The following is a 24,981-nucleotide window of genomic DNA, read 5'->3' as shown; positions in this document are numbered from 1 at the left end:
CGGTAACTGGGACTGTTCCTGTCTCCTTCATTTTTTGCCCTATGTCTCATGGTCTCCATATACTTTTTCACTGTTTCCATGGCATTCATTCTCACATGGATCAAAAAGAAAACATATAGTTGTTTGTGGCTTTGGTTGGTCTTGCTAACCTTCTGTAACATCCTGTAGATGGGCACCTGGAAGACAATACACCTCCTACTATGTCATATCAATGTATTCACAACCATTTTGATTTCCCTCAGCAAGAAATCACCCTCCACCATAACATGCTCTTCCTTCTCAAGGTTTATCATTGGTTTCTTCAGTCCATGTGGCCTTTCATTCAATTCATTCATATTTCAGATATGACCATGTGAAAGCCCTTGCTCTTTAAAATAAGAAGTAATATGAATTATTATGGGTCAATTTTTCAATATCTACATTAAACTATGTGAAGACATTATCAGGAATCGAGGAGCTGAATGGTATCAGCATGAGGCCGACACCCAGATCTATCTTTTGAGAGGTGTGGCTCCCTCATAATAACAATATGGAGAATAATAAATTGAAATTATATTTTAAAAAGATAGATTAAAATGTGGGCATTAAGAGGTATGCTGTAATGGATTTTATCTTTACCAACAAATAAACATTGAGGATAATAAAATAAATAAGAATGCATAGTTAAAATTCTTGATTTCAAAAAGTTTAGTTAAAAAATACAAAGACATGGCTAGTTTTAATAAACTAATAGAAATAGTGAGGAATATGCCCTTGGAATTTATTCTTAAAGGAAAGATATCATGGTTGGCTTGGCCTTCTTGTAAGGAAAGTTAAGTATAATGCATTTTGCAACAATACCAATGAGGAAAAAGACATCCAAATATATAATTTGAGTGGATATACAGAATAGATTCATGAAAGGAGTTGGGGTTAAAGACAATGTTTATTGGAATGGAAGGATAATCTAATTACCAAGATTGTTGACAAATCTTCAGCTCAGAAATGTAGGAATTAAGTCAGGAAGGCAAAGGTGGAAAAATGAGCTAAGAAGAGCAAGAGAAGCAAAGTCCAGCAAGATTTTCTTCAAATATACTAGCAGCAAGAAGAAACAAATGAGGTAGTGAGATCATTGCTTACTTCAAATGGAAACATATTAACAGAGCACCAAGAGAAAGTAGAATTCAATTCCTTTGTCTTTACAGCCAGAAGCAGCAGTGATTTGATAGATAAGATTGTGGACAAATGGAACAGGGGAAGGTGCAAGTCAGTAAAAATGTGATAAGAAAAATTCTAGATAATTTGAATGAGTTCAAAACATTAGGTCCTGAGGAATGTACACTGAAATACTGAAATGACTGAATAACATTTCAGTCTGTCAATTATCACTAAAGAACCTTGGAAATTTGGGAGATGCCAGGAAATTGAAAAACAACAAATGTGAAAGTGGAAAAATCTTAGTACAACAGGAAGCTTAACACAAATACTTGGAGAGTTTTTAGGAAGCTTCTGGACAGCCACATCCCGAGGGTGATTTAATTGATTTCCCTGTAGGTCACAGACAGTTGTACTAATGATGTTCCACCATACTCTAATTCTCTGGTGGTTTTCATTATTAGGTATCATAATGCAGAGAGATGGTAAACCTGCCTTTTCTGAATGGGATTACATTTCTCCAAAGAAGAAAGTTGGGAGGTGCTTACAAACTCAAATCTTTCCTTGATTATCAAGATTGAGTCAATAGCCAAGAGTTCCTTTTATTAATTTAAGTTGATATAGTAACTGTATTCATTTCTAGAATAAATTAACTTTAAACCTTGTATACATGTTGTAACCTCTAAGAATGCCTATGGCAATGTAGTTCTCATGAACCTTTTTGTGGAGTTCATGAACTTCACTTGGGACAAAAAAGTAGGTTTTGGATAAACTTTAAGGTGAATATATGCAAACTGCCATGATTACTAAGATAATCTAAGTGATTCAATAATAGTTAGCATAAGTTTATATGATGATGACATGGAATCAAGCTTCCTCTGTAAAAGCCTAGTTTTAAAAAATAGTTTAAAGTTTTAAAGTTAATTTATTTCCCATGGAGCTGAAAGGCTTACATTCTATTACCTTTTAAAAAATTCTATAACATAGTTCTGAATTATTCATTTTTAAAAATATTTTACTAATTTCTTTTTAATTGTTTTCATGTAGGGATTTAAAGTTGCTTTTATCATAAATGTAAAACAGATGACAGTGTTCTGAAGCATACTAAAGTATGTAAATATATAAAAGTTGATTTTTATAGATTGTGGATTATAGTTTCTTTATTTGAAGGACACAAAAAACAGAGTGCGGAGACAAGAAATGTAAGGAGAGAAGAGAAGTGAGTATTTCTTTTGTAGATACTATGATATCCAAAAATATGGAAGGTTGCACTTAGTTTAATATTTGGTCTTGTTGAGAAGCTTTTAAAATCATATTTTATATTTCTTTTATTAATTTTAGTACGCTAAAATAAATGCTATTTCTTAAAGGATAGAAATGATTTTTTTAAATCATCCAAGACATTTATTTTTATATTAAAGAATTACTTACCAGCCAAGGCTAGGATATATTCCTGATATCTTTTCCCTATTCTATTTGTGGCTGTACAGTTGTAACGTCCGAAGTCAATGTCTGATGTGGGAGCAATCTTTGTAAAAAGGAGAGAGGGAGAAAGAAAAAGAAAAAAAAAGGGAGGGGAGAGAGAAGCATGTTTTTATGTAAAATTGACAGACCTGAATAACTGTACATATAATCTCTAAATATAATCAATGATATTTTTTCATGTGACCAGCAACATTGCAAATAATAGGGTGTTCATTACTAACAATTGTAATCCTTACTAGAATTGTTTGAATTGATTAGAGATGGGGGTCTATAGATGTGATACGAAAGTATCTCAAATAAATGATAACTGGTAAAATATATGCCTGAATTTTTAGTAAATAATATTAATATATTTATGGTGATGGGGAAAAATCATCTTGAACAAAGAAAGTACTAAGTTATCACTGAAAGCTTACCTCTAATATCAATTTATTTTCACTACTATGAGTCTTTAAATGAGTTGTATTTTCTACAGGTAAAACCAATTTTCCTCTTCTCCACTGAATAGATGCTGCTGGATTAGACAGAACATCGCAACTTATGTTGATGGGATTTCCTTCCCAAGAATAATAAATTGTTTGATTTGACACAAAGATTGGAGCATCTGCAACACATATTTATAAAAGCATATTATTGTTTTGCCTTAATTTAACATTACATTGATCAATTTAATAACGATATGTCAATTGTTTAAATTTATTAAAGCACTGTTTTAGAATATTATGCACATCCTAATAATACATGAAATATAATCAAAAGTTTCAATTATAATTTGCTCTTTGGAATTATTACTTTAAGAATCAAGTGTAGTATCTGTTCTTATCAGTTTAATATCTGATATGTCCTCTATTTGAGGACTACATATTAAATGGATTTTTGGAACTGGGAGATGGAATAGGGGCTTGCTCCGTAAAATAAAAATTAGAAAAAAAAATAGAAAAAAAAAGAATATAAAATAAAATAATTTCAGATAGACAACATCCTATCTATAATGGTGTAAACTATTCAGATTAGCAATATTTTGTGAATAAAATGAATAGCAATTAAAACACTTAATTATGCATTTTCCACAAGTAAAAATGTTCTGGGAACAATTATTGATGCATAAGAGCATCATTTGGCTCACACACACCAAAACCATGACAAGGCAGACTGATTTATTTTTTTCAGGAATACTTTACTCTACACCATATTTGTCTGTTATTTTGTTAAACTTTCAGAGGGCATGTAAGTATTTTGTTTATCTTCACTATGGTCAATGACTGCTATTTTTACAACATTTCAGGTGCTGATTCTTTCTAGTTAGGTTATTTATATACTTAGAAATTTTGTGAATTATGGAACTGTTGGTAATGCAAAAATAAAATAAATAAAATATAATATAAAATAAACAGAAGAATAAAGACAAAAGCAACACAGAAGGAACATACACAAAGATGAAATACAAGTTGTGATTAAATTTCACTATTTAGTATGAGTTGAATTTATTCTAGAATCAAATTGTTTCAGTGATTCTACATGAGGGCTGTCACTTCTGACCCACGGGCCAGATGCATCACATGCTGGCCACGCCCACGCCCGGTTTATTAAAGGGAAAAAGTCCCAATACATCATGTGACACTACCTTGATGACGTGAGTTTGACACACCTGTTCTACAGGAATCATATTTCAAAATATAGAGCCAACTATGTGTCAACCCTGACACTATGATGACAATGTGCTTACAGTCAAGTTCACCCCAAAAATGATAATACTAAATTTGTATTTGTTTATGTATTGTTTAAAAGCTGTTTATAGGTTGGAAAAGCTATATAGAAACATTTTGAAATAATTATAACACAGGATAGTGTAGGGATTTTGACATTTAAATTAGGTGGAAACAATGTCCATGAACAGACACAGAGATGGTATTCAGCAGGTTCTGACCAGTTCTAGAGAACCAGTAGCGGAAATTTTTGAGTAGTTTGGAGAACCGGCAAATACCATCTCTGACTGGCCCCTCTCCCATCTATTCTCTGCTTCCCGAGTCCTGGCTGGATTTTCTTTGGTTGCCCTGCAAAGGAGAATGAAGCTGGAAAGCAGATTACTGGGGTGGGGAAGGAATGGGGATTTTGCAGTAACCTTCCCCCAGGTAGGGAGGGAATGGAGATTTTATAGTGTCATGCCTACCAAGCCATGCCTACAGAACCGGTAGTAAATTTTTTTGAATCCCACCACTGAACAGACTCCCTCATACTTGTTATGTCCAATCATGATGACTTGTTAGAAGGATAGTGAAGTAAATAATACAACAAAAAGCATTAATAATAATTCCACTGACTTTTCTCTATAGACAGTTTTGTTTATCCAACCTTCTAAAATTTGAAAAGAAAATGAAATAAAAGTACAAAATTATGCATTAACACCTGAAGTTGATCTTCTTAATCCTGATGTAAGGTATCTAAATATGCTTGAATCCAATAAATAAAATAAAATAAGAGCCTAAGTCATTGAATCAAATGTACTATGCTGAAGCACCAACTTTAGCAACAAATTGAATTATTATAATTTTGGCAAATAAGACACTATTATGACAGTTAAATTGCAGTGTTGTCATGGCTTCTAATATATATGACAAGTAGTTCAAAATGTGTGCAAAATTAGCAAGGTCAAAATAGAAATAGATGGTACATAATCATAGTTCCAACAGTGATATACTATACTATTTATTTCTAGGCCACATATTGGAAAATAAGGGGATATAGGGAGGTAATAATAGTTAGTATCCTTACTCTTAATCAGGAGATGAAAACCACATTTTGAACTAGTTATATTTTCAAGATAACCTATTCTCAATTCAGAGCATGAATTACTGAAATTAAGCTATTCCATCCAGGAAAATTAATAGCTAATAACTGTGAATATGATCGTTTAGATGGCTAAATCCAATCTAGAACATGCTGAATATATATTCTTTCCATTTTGTTTGAATTATCTTCATATTATTGCACTGCTTCATTTCAGTTCAATACTGATCCCAGTCATCAAGTTGACAAGACTCTTATTTCAGCTTAATAAAATGTGAAGGACAATAAGAGAGTAAAGCTATGTTGTCTGTTGATTAGGGTAGAAAGGGAGACCATGAGTTCAAGATCCACCTCAGCCATAAAAGCCAGCAGGGTTATTTAGGGACAGTCATTTCCATCTCAGTCCAACTTACTGCACAAGATTGTTATTGTGGGAAAAATAGAAGGAAGATGTGTTGAATGGGTTCACTGCCTTGAGTTGTTTGTAAATATAATAAAGTTGGGATTCAAATAAATAAATAAGACTTGAAATGCTAGTCTACCAAATGCTAGTCTACCAAATGCTAGTCTACCAAACTTAGAATCATTTACTGACCAGAATCATGCACCTGTCTTCAACACTATTTTCTGGATTTGGTATCTTTCAAGGGAACAAAATCATAAGTAACAATCTGCTCATAAATGTAAAATAGTGTATGAATATACAGTAATATAAGAAGAAAAAAATACCTTCAAAGCAAGATGAACTGAACTTGAAAATGATGCTCTCCCCCACCCCCATCCCTATTCAATGATACATATTCACATTTTCCAGTATATTTTCTAAGATGCAGAGCTTCAAGATGGGTACAAAATGCTTGGAATGATCTGACCAACAATGACTAGAAAGGAGCGACAGTTATTTTTATTGATTTTGATGTTATGTTTCTGTCAATGCAGCAATGATTCTATTTGCTTTTTTTTTCAGCTAGATCATGTTTCAGTTATGATCTGTCAAGACACTGGATATGTTTTCACTATACTGTTGCCATAAGGCTTCCCTCATCACTTGAATTTTCACAACCACTTAATTTTGAAATTATTTGGATAGTTTTCCCATTTATTATACTTTATCAAAACTCAGGATGCTGTCTTCTCCTATTCACCACCCTCTATCTCATTTATAATGTCAGTTATCAATTTACCATATCAGTTAAAATATGTTGAACAGAAGTGGATATCTCACAAAACCTTGATGTGCAACCAAGCACATCTCTCAAGTTTGATGCAGAACCATTGATGTCATACAATTGGACATCTTTGTCAACTAGCATGCAAACTAGATATGAAACCAAGAATATACTGTATTGCAGTAGAGTAATATTACTGTATTACTCTTGCTACCCCGCTTTATGACTTGCATGTAACTTTTTATGTCTCCCTTTGCTTTTCCTTCTGAAGAACTTTTTTTGGTGGGCATTAAAAATGTTTAAGATTGAGAGTCTTAATTTAATATAACTTGCTTACTTCATTCTCAGTACTTCCAAAGGTTTTGGATGGGTTTTTTTTTAAATTGCAGCCATATTTTGTGATAGCTTTCATTAAGAAAGTAGGCCATCAACCTTTTGAAAGATACATAGCTAGAGGTCCTTGATAATGATTGAGAAACTTCATAAAATCAATTTTCTAACATATTCTAACATACAAAGACACTTTCAAACAGAATTACAAGAATTGCACTGGTTTCCTTTTACCTCTTCCCTTTCATTCAGGATGTTGATGCTGCTATAACAACATGAAATTGACTTGAAACACAAAACCTCATTTAAATATAAGTAGAAGACCCAAATTCTTTTGTCTGCTATAAATATACAATTATTAAAGTAGATTATATCTATGTATGAAAATGTGTATATGTGTTTGTGTGAGTGGGTGTGAGTGGGTGTGGGTTTGCCTTACATGTGGGTTTGATATATTTGAATTTAAAAGTCTTTTGGAATCTTAAGATATATGAAGAGTGCATATGTCACTACAACTATAAGGCATAAGAATTACAAGCTGAAAACCTACAGGTACAGAACTCATGTTGCAAAGAGCTTTATCCACTTTATTAGACTCCTCAGATTATCAGGTAATATTGTTAGATATTGCCCCAATCATCTTAATTTGACATAGCCATGTAGAATCCAAATCCGAACAAATAAAGTATGTTTATCAGCAAAATATGTAGCAAAATGCTAGTCATTTACATTTAAATCTTCCTGCCCAACATTTTTCAGCAGGAAACGTTTTTTCTTTAACTGATATTCCTGATGACTAATGGCTGATAAATACAATTTTTGACTACAGTTATTATTATAGTGCAGTCCCAAAGAAGAGGTCTTATATTCAGTCATATCCATTCTTGGTTTTTCAGATTGATATTCTCAGGCCTCAAATTGGCGGCCTATGGACTGGGTGTGTCACACGCAGGCCATACCCCAGCTCCGCAAAGGCAAAAAAGTTATGACACATCACAATACATCATGTGACACCCATATAGTAGGCATTGCAGCTTTGTCTCCAAGAATATGCCAGGATAAGTGATTGCAAAGATCTATTTGGGAAAAAGTCATCTACACTTCCCTTACTCCCACTGACTTCCAAACAAGGGGGGCTAGAAACTCAGGAAGCAATTCTGTTGGATAGCAATATGATAAATGTAGCAGCAATAACCCTAACTTATTGCTGTTGTGAAATATCACATCAAATTATTGTTAAGAGTTATACATTCCTTTACAAAAAAAATATACAAACAAGAAAATGGATATGAAAATTGCAATTCATACAAAATATGGTTATTTATGCCTGCATATACAGTGTTAGAGTAGGGTATGTAACAGTATATGTGTGTATATGAATTTAATAGTTTTAGGGGGGAAAGTATGTCTTTAATATATACAGTATGTTTAAAGTATCATGATTTATCGGGCGTATAACACGCACTTTTTTCCCCCTGAAAATAGGGGGCAATGATGTATGCGTGTTATACGCCGATATAATGTTAAGAAGCCTTCGGTGAATGCTGCTGGGATCGGGATCAAGGACACAAATGAAAGAAGGGGAGGGAGGAAGCAACCAAGCCTGTCCTGCACTCTGGGTCAGCTCTCTCAGTCGCTCTCTCGCTCCTCCACCAGCACAGGAAGAAACTGCTTCAAAGAAGCTGGGGGCTTTTCCTGTCGCTTTCTCCCCCACCCCGTCCGCCCGCCCGCCCGCCCGCAGTGCTCCGTTTGCTTGCCTGCCTGCCTTCGTTAATGGTTGAATCGGAACAGCTCGGCTGAGTAAAAGAGGCGAATAGTTATTATTCTCAGCCGAAGCTGCTCCCAAACAACCAGAAACTAAGGCAGGCAGGCAGGCAGGCAGAATGGGACACTGTGGATTGGCGCGCGCGTGGGGTGGGAGTGGGGGTGAAATTTCCTCTTAAAATGAAGATCGTGTTATACGCCTGTGCGTGTTATACGCCGATAAATACGGTATATATTTTAAGTAATGCTCTATAATGCTGTACCATTGACAGTTTGGTATGTACCTTTATTTCCTAATTAATAAGGAGATTGATTTGAACTTAAGGACACCCATCCAATGCCCACCAGCCATAAGCTGCTTTCCTCCATCCATAGCCTGATACATATGGCACTGAATTGTAGCAACAAAAAAGATACATTTTTTTTTTGGCACAACTTTTTTCAAAAAATAGAGAACATCCATTTTTACTCCAACTTTTTTCTTCTTCTTTGTTTTAAGCACAAAATCTTACTGAAACAAAATTTATCATGGAATTTTTTGTTTAAGGGTTAGAAAAACCTCCCATTTGCTTCTACGGCTTTTGGTGACTGGTCACAGAACTATTTAAATATAAGTACAGGTAGTCCTCGACTTACAAAAGTTTGCTTAGTGTTTGTTCAAAGTTACAATGGCATTGAAACATGTGACTTGTGACTGTTTTTCATACTTATGACCATTGTGGCATCCCTGTGGTATTTGTGACCATTGTAGCATCTTGGGGTTATGTGATCACTTTTTGTGATCTTCTGACAAAGTCAATATGGAAGTCAGATTCACTTAACAACTGTGTTACTAATGCAACAACAGCAGCAATTTCATGGCTAGGGTCCAGGTTATCTAAGGAAACATATCTTGCCAGTCACATCCACCCGACCCATTAGAGCGAGGAGGCAGGGAATGTTGCGGGTCCCACCCTTGAGGGAGATACACCTGGTGGAATCCAGAAGAAGAGCTTTCTCCATGGTAGCCCCGTCTCTCTGGAACATCATTCCCCCAGAGATTTGAATGGCCCCCTCACTAATACTCTTCTGAAAGGCACTGAAGACCTGGTTTTGCCAGTGGGCCTGGGGAACCCAGAGAGCGATGGGGTGATCTAGTGTGATCTGCTATTGTTGGGGAAGGGGGTAAGAGTTGGTTTTTGATTTTTTTTGTTTGTTTTTTGTTTTGTTTTCCCAAATTTTGTTCTATTGTACTAATTTATTTGATTCTTTTTGTTAGTTTTTATTATTTTTATTTTTATTTTTTTGTTTTAAATATGGTTTGACATTGTGTAAGCCGCCTCGAGTCGCCAATCAATCAATTTACTTAACAACTGTGGCAAGAAAGATGGCAAAATGGGCAAAATTCACCTAATAAATATCTCACCTAACAGAAATGTTGTGCTTAGTTTTGGTTGTTTGTTGAGGACTACCTGTACAACATAAACTGTAAAGTCCTTTGTTATCATATTTAGAGAAAACAAAAAATCTAACTTACATTCAATATCAAGGTACATGCTCTTTTGATGCCCTCCAATTCTACTTGCAGCTTCACAGTCATATCTTCCCGAATCTGTCAATTTCACATCTTTAATGTGTAGTGATGATCTTCCATATTGTCCTTTGACTTCTATTCGACCATCTGGACTCTATTTGTAGAAAAGAAAAGTTAAAATTAACAATTGTAAAATTACATGATACCTATTTTATATATTTTTTGTAATACACACATAATGCATAAACTAAATACTAGTAAAAGGAAATCCTGTGGACACACACACAAAAATTGCCCATAGAACTTAAATTATTCCCTAAAGTTTTCAATCTTTTATCAGCTTGACTATATGTAAAATATGCCCTTCATTACATATTATGTTTACGACAATTTTGGTAGAATTTCATATGACACTTGAATATATTTATGTCATGTATCACAAATTCATATGCCATCTACCTATATGCTCTACATGAAGCAATGATAACATTTAATAATTTAAATATACTTTTATTATATGAATTAAAATAATATTTTATTAAAGAACACTTTCTGATTATATATCATAGAATACTTGGTATTATTTTTTTAAAAAGTTTGGTAAATTACAAGGCATTCAGAAATGTAATTAGTATGTCTAGGTATGGAATCAATAGTGGATATTTTTAACAGAAATTGTTCTGTACATTTGAATATAGTCACTATATATGGTTAGAAATCCACTATCACAAGAACTATTGTCTATATATAATTCCTTGGCATATTAAGGATAAAACTTCAACCAATTACAATTATAGAATTGATTGGCTCAGCAGCAAGTAACCTGGTTATTAATATATTATACCATGGGTGTTAAACTTGCGGCATCATGTTGCTGTCATGTGACATTTTGTGATGTTTTTCCCAGTCATGGGATTCAATTTTTTTTACTAACAGTTCTGTGGGTGTGGTTTGGTAGGTGTGGCAGGGGAAGTATACTGTAAAATCTCCATTCCCTCCCCACTCCTGGGGGAAGGTTACTGCAAAATCCCATTCCCTCCCCACCCCACTAACCTGCTTTCCATCTCTGTTCTCCTGTGCAGGGAAACAAAAGAAGACCCAGCTGATCAGCTGGGACTCAGGAGGCAAATAATAGATGGGTGCGGGACCAGTCAGCGGTGGTATTTGCCGGTTCTCCAAACTACTCAAAATTTCCACTACTGGTTCTCCAGAACTGGTCAAAACCTGCTGAATACCACCTCTGGTTTTTCCCCTTCACAGAGTTGGGGTGGGCATGGCCTGCACATGATGCATCCAGCCCGAAGGGTGCCAGAATAACACCCCTGTACCATACCATTAAAATGATTTTTTAAAAAATCATGTATGTTTATTTACATCATCAGCTTTGAAAGCATTTATCACGCAAGTAATTTGGTCAAGTCAATTCCATTACAGGTAGTCCACACTTAACAACTTCAGGGACAGGCAACTTCATCACTAAGCAAAATGGTCATTAAGTGAGAATTCATATGATCATGACAGCTTTACAACCTCAGTTCCATTGTGGACAATAAGTGAAACATCATGTGATCCCAGCTTGGTACAATCAAGATCGAAAACTTATTGTTTATTTAGGTTGGCAATGAAGCAAAATCCAGACAGACTAAACATTGTAAGGTTGTTATAAATTGCCCTTTCTCTCCTCTCATTTTAGAAACTACAGTGGAAAATTCCACTGATCTATCCATTTCCCTGTCATCCCTCTTGCTTCCCTGTCTTTCATTAGTGGCCATTTTTTTGGCTAACCTTTAAACCATTTCTTTCCAGAACAAAATGTCTCATTCTATTCTATTCTATGCATAGATTAAGCTGCCTGAAAGATTCAGGGACAAAGCAACTGAAAACAGCTAGTCAATGTACAAAAAAAATTATGCACATAAAATTCTGAATATCCTTAGGCAGAAAAAGACAAATATATAAATCTTTGATAGATTGACTACATAATAATAGTTAATGCAATTTTATAAGCACTGTAATTACAGTATAGAATCAGTTCTACAATTGATTATCTGCCATCAGGTCAATGTCAACTCTTAGTAACTTACAATACCTTCCAGAAAACCACTTTACATATTTATAGCTCAAAGTTTCAGCAAATGCACTCTATTATCATCTATGGCATATTTAATACATTGTATGCAATTATTATTCTGGATTCTCTACACATTTTCTTAAAAAATACAATAGATGTAATATTAATTGTCAAGTAGGTTTAGATTCCAGTCTTTAAACATGGGTATCAGTTGCATTCTTTTACTGCAATGTATGAAATTTGTTAGAAAAAAAAATCCTACATAAGTATATTTAAATTAAAAATATTGGCAACCAAAGATCCCATTGCACAATCCCTTATATTAATGGGCATCTTTGCAAAAGAGCCTTGCTATTTGGTTCCTTCCAAAATAAGTTGTAATTATGGAATTTATTCATTTTATTAAAACATCTCTTTCTGGAAGCAATCTTCCCTTTTATCATTGCACAGTTATGTCTGCTGTAATCTCTATACTGGTAATAATATCTATAAACGAATTTCCAAAATTGTTGTTCTGTTTTTATGCTTCCTATATTTCCTAAAAAAAAATTCATTATAAGAAAATGTTATCTGGCAAAGGTTATTAGTGCCTTCATAATAATATTAATGGACCATCAGAGCATAGAAATATATGAATTGGCCACCACTAATCAACAGCAAAGACATACAGAAATTTTTTTGATCTCTAATGGTTTTCTGGATTTTACCACTTTGATTTAGTATTGGTGGCAGAGAGAGACTGATAAATAACAAATAATGTGTACATTTCTAAGAACAGAAAATATATATTCTAACTTCTTTCAGTGTTTTAGTCAAAATTTCTGACCCCAATCAGAAAAGTCACTTCCCTCCAGTATGGTAATTTTAGTTTCTTTCATTTCAGTAATAACCTCAATTGAAAATACATTTTTACCTTTCTCCACTTCTAGTCTATTGAAATATACATATTTTTGTAACTTAGTCAAAGTGACAAATGTCTTCCGTTATCATATATAGTTGTTTAGTAGGCAGATTTTTCATTTTGACAACAACATAAGAATAGCTCAAGAAGTAATTCTTTTTTCTTTCTGCTTCTATATAATATTCCCTGCAGATTTCAGTGGATATTAATTGGATTTTGCTGGTAACTGTATTATATAGTCCACCAACAAGAATCTGCAGGAAACTATATTATTCCTGTCCAAGAACAAAATTCTTTCAACAGAAACAACATTTATATATTTTATTTACTCATGAGAAACATCAAGTAAAATATACTAGTATTTGATTTTTACATTTTTTTACTTCCTTTACTCATTTGTCATAACATTTTCAAATATACTTCTTTTGGCTTTGATCTAGAGAATGCCATGTGTCACCAGCCATAATGACAGGAAATAAATTTCTATTATGTACAATACTGTCATTTCTCAAATGTAAGTTGCAAATCATAAGATTGGTAGCTTTGTGGTACTTATAACATCCACCAAATAAATATTCATTAACAAAAGTAAAACAATATCTAAAAAGTTGCTATTAAATATAGATGGTAGGAGAGCCAAAGCAATATGATGCCTTAGATAAAAAATATACATTTTTATCACTGCTACTATTTAGTTCAACTGCTCTTTCCACAAGAACTATCAGAACTATCTCTGGAAGTCAAGTAAATGTTACTTGTAAAGTAAATAAATTTGAATCCTTAACAAAGTATATTGTCATTGTCTTTGTAACCTATCACTTTGTTAAGGAATACACTACTTGATGAATTAGTACCCATGGGACAGATGAATAAATAAGTACTCAGTCTTCAATATCATACAGAAGGACTTTCACCTTAAACAATGATCTAGTTCTTCAGTAGCAGAAAAGCAATGGAAACAGAAAATGCTATCTGAACTGAAGGCATTATTAAAAATTCCAGTGGTTGTAACAATTGGTCAAGATTTCCTATGATGAAAAGCTACCTTTGATGAGTAAGGGCTGTCATTCACAACAGCCACTAATGTGGAGAAGCTGATGGAAGCTTCCTTCTGGGATATGGATGAAACTTTCACAATATTCCCCACATTCTTCAGGTAAATGCATTCTATCCATGCACCTGTTGGAAACAGCAGAAAATTCCAGAGTATTGCCACATGTATATTCCTTATTGTCTACTGATTCAGTCATGTTAAACTTCACTTTGTATTTGAAGCATGTGGCTATGTTTTTAATGGAACACCTTGAATCAAATCTATGTCACTTAATTTCTCACATAAACACAAATTATTGTAACATTTATAATTTTCTAAATGAGCTGGTATCATTTCCCATCCTTAGAGAAAACAATTCTTTGTTGTAATTCATTTAAGAAGTATATAATATTAAATTATTACAAAAAGATTGTTTAATTGTTGTTGCTTTGGCTTTCTGACCATCTTTATAACTAGCAACTAATTTCAAAGATTGGAAAATGAGAATGATTTTTTGGACGCACCAAAAATTACTTAAAAATTATTCTTTATATCCCAGTATAATAATACATTTTTAAGAATATAAGATATGATTTAAGAAATGGTAGCAATATGAGAAATGACTAATTACTACTTTATGCTGGTGTTTTCATGCAATATATTTTGGTAGGTTTTACAAAAAGGTGACACAGGGCATTGTACATACCAAAATATTATTTCTTCTGTTCTTGTAAGAGCCAGGATTGGTGCACCTGTAATTATAGGAAGGTTTTTTTTTAAAAAAAAAAAAAAGGGGGGGGGGGGAATGAAGCTAAGGGACACTTTAAATATTTTAATAATAAATTAGCCTAGAAACAAATTTGTTTATGTTTGAATAATATAAACTATTAATACTATTTCTCTTGAGTAATGCCAAAAAACAATATTGAAAAAATGCCGTTATTAAATTTAAATTTGTAAATTCTAGCCAGAAGAGGGGGGGGGGAGAAATTATTTCAGGTCATTACCTGAATCAGTGGGACACACCATTCCTCCACTACAGAAGTTTTTTATATATATATAAGGATCCATGAAATTTTTTGGAAGAAAAAAAACAGAATCTTATTCTGCTCGTTATTTTCACTTCTCTTAGCATTTTCATAATACTACAAGAAATGTTTTTCAATCACTCCTGGCAGTTACCCCTTTAACCATTGTTATGGTTCTAATTTTGAAATTTTCAAAGTTTCATAGACATATTTTTGTATTGAATGAATATTATATACCTATATATATATATGAATATGATCAAAATGTCTCTACAAAAACTATATTTAACTTTTTACAACCTCAGAATGTTGTATTCCACATTATCCTCATAGTTTCATTTCCCCCTTAATCCTAAAGCAATTCACAGCATGGTTCTTTCAAATTCATATGTAGCATTAAAATATTTTGAGCAAACTGCTAATTATTTCTAAAAGAGATTATAATGTTTATTTTTGCCTTACATATTTGATCAGAGATTGTTGGGATCAAACCATATTATGATGTACAGAAGCTCTCAAAAAAACCCAGGAGAAATGAAGAATTTCCACAGACAAATAAAAAAAAAGAACTTGATATTTTTTCAGTATATTCCTTATAGATATAATGGTAGAACAAAATGCTTCTTAAAACTGTATACTAATTTGAAGTGTGAGAATGCCAGTTTAGTGTAGTGTAGGCATCAGGCTAGAAACCAGGAGACTGTGAGTTCTAGTCTCAATTTAGGCACAAAGCCAGTTGGGTGACCTTGGACAAGTAACTTTCTCTCATCTATATGAACGAGGCAATGGCACTTCACAGGAAAAAAAAAAAAAAAACCTTTCCAAGAAAATTTTAAGGACTTGTCAAGAATTCAAAATGATTGAACAGAAGAAGAAAATGAGAGAAGAAGTGGAGCTTATAATACAACAGCAGATATTTTGTTACTTTCTAAAACACCAGTTCATGTAATCATGTTTTAAGACACACACACACAAAAAAAAAAAAACTATGAAATTTTAAAATACAAGCCAGCCAATACAAAATTGTTTTTTTTTAAATTCTGTTTAGTGTATTTCACAAATATATGTTCATATCATGCCTCATCTATGTTTAATTTACAGTAGATATAACTGAGTTACAATCTGAGCACAGTAGTCAACTGTCTGAAGGGAATAGATACATTTTATATTGTCCAAGGGGACAGGACTATATTCAGTTGGCAAAGCCTGGAAAGAAAGAGGTCCTGACCAGACTGCCTTATGAAGGTATTATTCATAGGTATTAGCTTTTTGAGGTAATCTGAATCAAGAAATAGATCCCACAAAGGTATTAGAACTCTACTTTATTATCATGGGTATAATTGCAAATCTTGAAAATAAGACAAAAATTTCTCTATTCTCTTATATGAAACAGAATCAAGCAGGACAACCTTGTATTTTCTCACACTCTCCTATTTATCACAGCCTAGCTGATATCTTAGCAATTCTTCTTCAAAGTTATCTACATATTCCTGTATAACTCTATGTGTGCCTGTTGAACCAAAATATTGCAAAACTGCTTAATATTTGATATTTTAGGACTTAGTGTTTTCATGGCTACTTAGACAATCACTTTTCTATATTCTATTCTGTCCCATCCAGGCCATAATTGCTCATGTAAAGTGCTGAATGGGTGAATGATTTAAACCCAAACTCTCTCAATTTAGTTTAATGGCTTGGATGTAACATTATGTTAATGGTATGCCTCATAAAATGAAGAAGATAACTCCTTCTCAGTCATTTCAAGCCAACAGCTATTCTCCAGCTGGTGAGGGAGAAAAATAGAATAAGGTTACATACACTATTGAAGCTTACACACATTACTGAAATCCTGGATAGATTAGTTTAGTTTACTTTATTGTCATTACACTTCATACAATGAAATCAAACACTATCTTCAGCGCACATCATGACCATGAAAATAAACACAAACAGACATCCTTCACACTCCACACATTGAACCAAAAAACCCCGACACCGCACCAACGCTGCACTATACAGTAGAATTCAAAAGAGCTACTGCCCTGGGACAGAAGAGATGAAGAAGTGATGGCTTTCTTCTCAAGGGATGATTAGACAGTGCTTAGAGTTATTATGTTGGAAGCTTTACAGAATATTGGCAAAATTATTTATTTACTGTTTAAAACAATAACATATTTTCACCATTATACCACCACTGGAAAATTCCAAAGAACAGAAAAAGGTGATGAAGAAGGTATTAAAACCTACAGTACAATTAATTATTTTAATTCTATACAATCTTCTCAAAACTAAGTGAAAACATTGGACCTTGTCCAACTAGGAGAATGAGCTCATTTCTTGAATGGATTTGGCACTATAAAGCATATACAAAGGATTCAGCATATTATTGAACATTGCAATAATACCAATTATCACTCTGCCTGGCATTCATTGACTTTCAAACAACTTTGACTCTGCTAAATTGAGTGTTATAACTGATCAACATATGGAAATGCTACAGCTACTACACACATAAATGAAAAGATTGCCACCATTAATATATAAAAGAAATTCAACATTTATCAAAAATATTATGAGCAAGTTTGCAGACATATTCAAACAGCTGAACTTGTCCAAAGTAGTAATAAAGATCAACCAATTTTGTTTGTCCAACAACATTGTTCTTTTCTCCAACAATCTGGAAATCTTCAAAGATGAATAATTTTCAAAGATATATAAAAATGACAATGATAAGTTTTCAGACTTCAAAATGAACCTGAAGAACCAAAGCTGGTTTGCTTCTGCAACCCAACAAAACAGATTTCAGAGAATAATTAGGACTGCAGAAAAAACTATTACTACCAACCTGCCTTCCATTGAGGACCTGTATACTGCACAAGTCAAAAAGAAGGCTGTGAAAATATTTACAGACCCCTCACATCCTGGACATAAACTGTTTCAATTCCTACCCTCAAAACAACGCTATAGAGCACTGCACACCAGACACAAGAACAGTTTTCCCCCAAATACCATCACTCTGCTAAACAAATAACTCCCTCAACACATACAACAAAAAATTCCCTCAACACTGTACAACTAAGTCTGCATTACTATTACTATTAATCTTCTCATCGGTCTTATCACCCATCTCCTCCTACTTGTGACTGTATGACTATAACTTTGTTGCTTGTATCCTTACGATTTATATTGACTGTTTCCAAGTATGATTTGATTGCTTATTTGTACCCTACAACTATAATTAAGTGTTGTACCTTATGAATCTTGATGAATGTATCTTTTCTTTTTATGTACACAGAGAGCAGATGCACCAAGACAAATTCCTTGTGTGTCTAATCACACTTGGCCAATAAAGAATTCATTCATTTATTCATTCATTCATTCATTCAAGAAGAAACAAGTCATGTTTATAAGTACCAGGAAAAATCAACAGCTACACTACATCTAATCTGCATGAAGACTAATATCATTCTGGGTGTAATTTACAAATCATTAATCAAGTAAAAAATAATTGGGATTTCCTAGTGAATGCAATGCAATGCCGAGCAAAAAGCAAAAGTAATGAAAACAATAAAAGTATATTGATAAACTTAATAAAATATTACCAGCCAAACAGTTATACTAAACACAACACTATCACAGAACACAGATAAAAAGAAACTAATGAATAAATAATACTGAACTTCATAAAAAATACTAGGATCTAGGAAGATTAAATATGATTTCGTATTTACTGTCAAAAATATACCTAGTCTCTTTCCTCTAACCATCATCTGTGTAGTCAGATTATAGTCTAACCATTTATATAGTAATTATATCTCTTATAAATGAGCAGTGTGGTGGCCTAGTGGTAAAAACATTTGCCTCCTAGTCAGAAGTTGAGAGTTCATTCCTAGATAGTGGCAGATGTTTCTCTCCTAGTGCACAAAGAAAAAATATCTGCTGCGAACTCCATGTTGCATCAGGAAGGGCATCTGGTAATGCTCAGATCCATCTAGTTGCCCTGACTCTACCTGAAATAAGGGATAACAAGATTGTAAAAAGTAAGCTTTATGTATGTTTATGATCACCTGTGGGAAAAAAAAAACCATCTGTAATATCACCTGATAGTAAAACTGAAATTGCTCTGTCTTCCAAAACTGAAAAGATGAAGATTTCAGACAACATTGACTGTTTTGAGGGAATTGGAGTGTGATATGACAAATATCCCAAGGAAAGCATCTAATTCTAAAATAGTTGCTCATATGAAGCCTTTTCACAAACATTAACATTTATAATAGCTCCACTACACATTAGCACCTAAGTCAAAGGTAAATTCAAATCTACAATAGCTATACAAACAATTCTTCCAAGGTATACCAAGTACTTCATCAGAATACAAAGAACTAAGCACTGATCATTGAGTCAAAGATGAAAGTGAAAGAATTGGATTGCACCTACAAAAACAAACATAATGACAAGTGCAGAAAATACATAGGTCAGAGTGCAGATCAACGAAACCATTGAAACAATATAGGAATTCAACTTCCTTGGATCTAAAATTGACCAATGTGGTGACTGTAGCACTGAGATCAGAAGGCACATAACATTTGGAAGAACTGTAATGTCTGGCATCAATAACATCTGGAAGAGTAAAGATATCAGCTCCCACCCAAATGCTGATTAGTCAACAATAATCCAATTGTTTGATACTTATGGCTGTGGAACTTAGACTGTGAAAAGGGCAGATAGGATAAAGGTAGATCTCTTAAAATTGTAGTGCTGGACACAACTATTATGCATCTGCATTACTATTACTGTTAATCTTCTCATCACTCCTTATCACTTATTCCCTCCCACTTGTGACTGTATGACTGTAACTTTGTTGCTTGTATCCTTACAATTTATATTGACTGTTTCCTAGTATGATTTGATTGCTTATTGTACCCTATGACTATCACTAAGTGTTATACTTCATGATTCTTGACGAATGTATCTTTTCTTTTATGTATACTGAGAGTATGTGCACCAATACTTTGTGTGTCCAACCATACTTGGCCAATAAAGAATTCTATTCTATTCTATCTCATGGAGCACAAAAATTGTAAAGAAGGAAGTCCTAGGCCAAGTCCTAGACCAAAAATATCACTCAAAGCCAAGATTGCAAGCAAAGTCTATCAGGTTTGGCCATGTCATGCGAACCAAGTCACTCAAAAAGTCAATCATGTTGGGTGAAAAAGAGAAAGGGGCACCTTAGTACCTGTTGGCTTGACACTATAAAGGATGACACAGGGATGATAATGGAGGATCTGAAGAAGGTAGTATGAGACAGAGGGACATGGAAAGTGCTGATCCATAGAGTGGCCAAGGCCCAGATACAATTGAATGGCTAGCAATGAAACATTGGTCAATGTTGAAATGTTGAATAACCCACTTTCCTAGGAACACACAGACACTTACAAGCAGACACTACCTTTGCATTTTATCCAAATATATATACATAAATAATTGTGAATTGCCTATTAATGCATAACTTACCAAATATATGTACATCTATTTAACAATATTATTGTGAAAACAATCACTGCATGTTGACCACTGAATGTAGAGAAATAGGCCAAACAGTCTTTATTTAAAAGGGCTGGCAAAACTGTAGCTTCCTGTGCATGTTTTCCTTTTGAAGTTCATGACAAATAAAATCTTCACATAATGCTTTTCTGGATCACATTTTCTAAATGTGATCTTTTAGAAAGAATTTCTGCTTCAGGTACAGGAGATCTGTTAGTGCAAAGTCCCAAAATAACTTGTCATTAAAGCTTATTGTAAAATTAGTTTGGAAATATTTTTTGGCAAAACCCTGCTGAATTTTTACATGCCAACCACAGACCTGTTGTAAAATAATATTAACTACTTGCCAAAATGCTATACGATTATTTAATTCAGTTTATTACAATAATAATCAAATATTATTCCACTTTTAAAAGAGTTGTATAATACATTTTATGCTTGGAAGGAATAAAGGCAAGTAGGTGAAGAAGTTTCACAAAACAATTTAACAGCTTCAATACAATCTCCATTGAAGCAAGGGTTCAATTTATTAGATATTGACTACATTTAGCAGAATAAAGTTTGGGTAAAAGATTTTGAAGTGACCTGGAAATGTGCTGAAACACCTGAAAATCTGTGACAGATGTTTTGCAAATTTATGTAAAACTATTTATATCAAGGGTGTTAAACTCAGATTTACCCCATGGGATGCTTAGATCTGGCCCATGGGGCTGGCCTGGAAATAGCAAAGAACTGGCTCACAGTGCCTCAGCTAGTGTGTCCCCCCCATTTCATTGCTGGCTGAAATTGAGCCTCTGTGGGTCGCATCCAGCCCTCCGAGGCTCAGTTCAACTTCCCCAGGCCTCCCAGGCCTGTTACAGACCAAAATGGTGACTCCATGGGCCTCCCCAGGCCTGTTACAGCCCAAAATTCAGCTTCCGTGGATCTTCCCCAGCCTGTTACTGAAATGGAGCCTCCAGAGGCCTCTCCCGGCCTGTTACAGGCCAAAATGGAGCTTCCATGGGCCAGATTCGACCCTGCCCACCCCATTTCCCATGGCTTTACTGTACTTACTTTTTGAAGCTTCAGAAGAGGCTAACCCACGTGGCAGAGAGCCAAGGCCTTTTATTCAGAAGCCTATGAAGCTATAAGAATGTGAGATGTAAGGAAAACAGCTTTCCCCATCTGAATAAAAGACCAGCTTCTCTGCCATGAGGGCCTGCAAGCTTAGTTTGGTCCCAATCTGGCCCGTGATAAGCAGCCTCCTGCTTGATGCTGACTGGCTTAGTATGGGCAGCTTCTGGTATTGGGGCATGGCATCCAATCAACAAGGGGCTTGCAGTTCAGCCCAATGGAAGCAAGCTCCTCATTGATTGGCAGCTGCTGCTGGTTCAATCCCTGAAGCAGGAGGCTGCTGTGGCCCAGTCCAGGCCTTTCTACTACCAGAGGCCTGCTGGCCACATGGCCCCAGCTAAAGTTTTTTATTCAGAAGCTGGTGAAAATGTTTTCCTTAGATTTCATATTCTTACAGCTTTGCCGTCATCTGAATAAAACACTTTGGCTTCTCTGCCAGTGGGTCAGCCTCTTCTGGAGCTCTGGATATCTTCAAAAAGTAAGCAATCCATGGAAAATGGGGTGGGGGGGGGCATAAGTGGAATCCTGGATGCTAGGAAAGCAGGCCAAGTCTATGGGGACCAAGTGGGGTAGGAAGAAGGGAAGCAATTGTGGGGACCCCAGGGGAGCATGAGGTATTTCAGTGGATTGGAAAGGCCTTGGATAGCCTGCTCCTGCACTAGGCCCCACATGCTCTTCCCTACTCTGAGGTACCTCATGTGCATTTAATGACCTGCACATTTGATTAACAAATGCATTAGGGAAAACAGGGAGTGGTCATGTTCATTTAATGTGATTCAATCAAATGAATCCTTGGGTTATGAAAGTAATTGACAAGCTCTATCACATTTGTAACTTGAGGATTACCTGGGTAATGAGAGTGAGGAGGGTCTCAGGGAAGTCCTGCCTTAGTGTTTGACCAGCACATGTGCCCCCCAACATGAGTCCCGTGTCATGCCTACCATGACCACACCCCCTTGGGCATGCCCCTCCAAGGTGAAACACAATCCTGATACATCCCTCAATGAAATCGAGTTTGACACTCCTGATTTATAGGATTAAATAAATGTTGTTCTTGTTTAGGTTTCATTGGTTTCTGTTGGTGCCATCCATAAAATTCCAAACCTTCTGTTATTTTTGTCAACCAATTTTTCATTAGCTAAAATGCTTTGGAAATTTATTTCTAATGATAAGGAAATGTAATGAAATAATTATGGACGCTGTGGTTTTTATATTTACTTATCTAGTTGTTAAAAATTTAATATGGATGCTTTGTATCTCATCATGCTATTATTTCTTAATTCATCTGCATTCTTTATGGCTCCCCACATTTTTCTAACATATTATAAAACAAGAATATCTTTTAAGATAAAGTCAAGCAGAAATAGATAATATAAAATTCATTTTTTTAAAAAAAAGATTATGTCAAAGCAACAAAGAAATGAAGAAGAAATGTGTCAATGTGCAGAGTGATGAAAGATGAAATTCAGAGTGATGAAAGATGTAAATAAAAAAGCAACAACACCAACAGCAATTTCTCATGTCAATTCCAATAATAAAGATCAATATGCAAATAAACAAATGTGAACAATATTCTTAAATATCCTGTGGGCAAGGTGAAAAACAGTCATTTTGCATGAGTAAAAGTGTAATTCAAGTATAATATTAAGTTCTGCACAGAAAATAATCGAAAGAAGAGTATTTTCCTTAATCTGAATTATTTTGTTTCCTGAAGCCTGAGAAGGTAGGATTTTCATACTTATTTATGAATATTTTACACATACAATGTTTTATCTAATTGAAGTTATATACACTTTGAATAAATACAATACTGATTATTATAGAAGTTGTATACATTAATTTACCTTGTCACCTTCAGAAAAAGTTATTCCATCAACAGCTCTTTTCCAAGTAATTTCAGGAACTGGTTCTCCTTCTGCTTCACATATCAGAGCGGCTTCACCATTTTCATAAGTGGTTTCATTTTTAAGTTGTATTATTTGAGGCTGTACTGTTAGAAATATAAATTATATTACTTGTTCTTGATATCAAAGGCTACATATCACAATTTCTTGATATACGTGTATATTTTACTTCTAATGCTTATCTGCATTATAACATTATTCCACTTTTGCTAGAGGTTTTCCAGCTGAGAAAGTTAATTATTGAAATACATGTTGCATATATTCAGTATACATGGTAAACTAAATTTAGTTTCATATACTTAATGAAAATAGTATTGATTGTATAAAATAATAGCTCTATTCAATCTCATTTGCTCTTCTCTGTTCTTGTCTTTCTCGCCACATTATAGATTAGACTGGACATTATGAAGCTTTCTCCTGCAGATGCAAGATATGTCATGTTTTTCTTCTCTGTTCTCCAGTTCCTTTGCTGTACTTAACAATTTATGTCTAACCCTTCAGCAGCTGTTTTTATGAAAGTGAACTATTTATTAGCTAATGTTGTCACAATATTTTTTCTTTTTCAACTTTTATGAATTAAACTCATGAGAGGTCCTTGGTGCTCTCTGAGCTTGGTTCTTTTCTTGTAGATGTCAGGTTCATAGAACATCAAGGACCCTTCATTTCAACCTTGAGCTACAAATATTATACTTTATTGAAATTCACTAATATCTCTAAAAATAGCAAAATTGATGTTTTTAGGGCAGCTACTACTTTAAAATTTTCCAGGTTGAATGGATAAGAATCTATAGAGATAAGAAGAAACAATCTTATTGAAGTGTGTAGCAACCATTAAGGGAAAATAAATGAATTTCTGGGAACCAGGAAAGCATCTAATTACCGTACCTTGATTCTTTTTGTTATAAGGAGGCAAAGAACCCTAATACAAATAGAGAAGGCTGAAACATTTTAAAGTCCTGGGAAACAATATACCTATTTTTTTAAAAAAATATCAATGTGACATGAATATCATCTAATCATGTTTATCCTATACTTTCCTTTTGAATCACCTTTTCTCATACTGTAAAAAAAATGGCAAGTGGAACATCATAGATTTCCTGGTTTATTTATTTATTTGTTTGTTTAGACTTGCTCCTCTATATAAAAGAATAAAATTTTGATAAGGGCAAAGGTAGATTATACAGAGGAACTTAAAATTTCTCAGT

General features: G+C 34.1%; 1 protein-coding gene and 1 pseudogene across 3 annotated transcripts in view; one reads left to right on the top strand and one right to left on the bottom strand.

The window, feature by feature from the left end:
* The window catches only part of NCAM2 (neural cell adhesion molecule 2), a 149,796-nt gene that overhangs the window by 54,494 nt on the left and 70,321 nt on the right, over nucleotides 1-24,981 (bottom strand). For all 3 annotated transcript variants that reach the window (XM_087966665.1, XM_087966666.1, XM_087966664.1), the window contains exons 8-11: nucleotides 23,717-23,862; nucleotides 10,186-10,336; nucleotides 3,036-3,223; nucleotides 2,566-2,662 (exon numbers count right to left, since the gene is read on the bottom strand). In XM_087966665.1, the coding sequence (XP_087822791.1) occupies nucleotides 2,566-2,662; nucleotides 3,036-3,223; nucleotides 10,186-10,336; nucleotides 23,717-23,862 (582 nt within the window). The remainder of the gene's footprint in view (nucleotides 1-2,565; nucleotides 2,663-3,035; nucleotides 3,224-10,185; nucleotides 10,337-23,716; nucleotides 23,863-24,981) is intronic.
* On the top strand, nucleotides 3,407-3,543 carry LOC113409919 (U2 spliceosomal RNA; annotated as a pseudogene).

This window comes from Notechis scutatus, chromosome 5 (assembly GCF_049901735.1).
Source record: "Notechis scutatus isolate UNSWTSFEM ecotype Mainland chromosome 5, rNotScu1.2, whole genome shotgun sequence".
In the NCBI taxonomy this organism is placed as follows: Eukaryota; Metazoa; Chordata; class Lepidosauria; order Squamata; family Elapidae; genus Notechis; species Notechis scutatus.
This window is presented reverse-complemented; position numbering and strand designations above follow the sequence as displayed.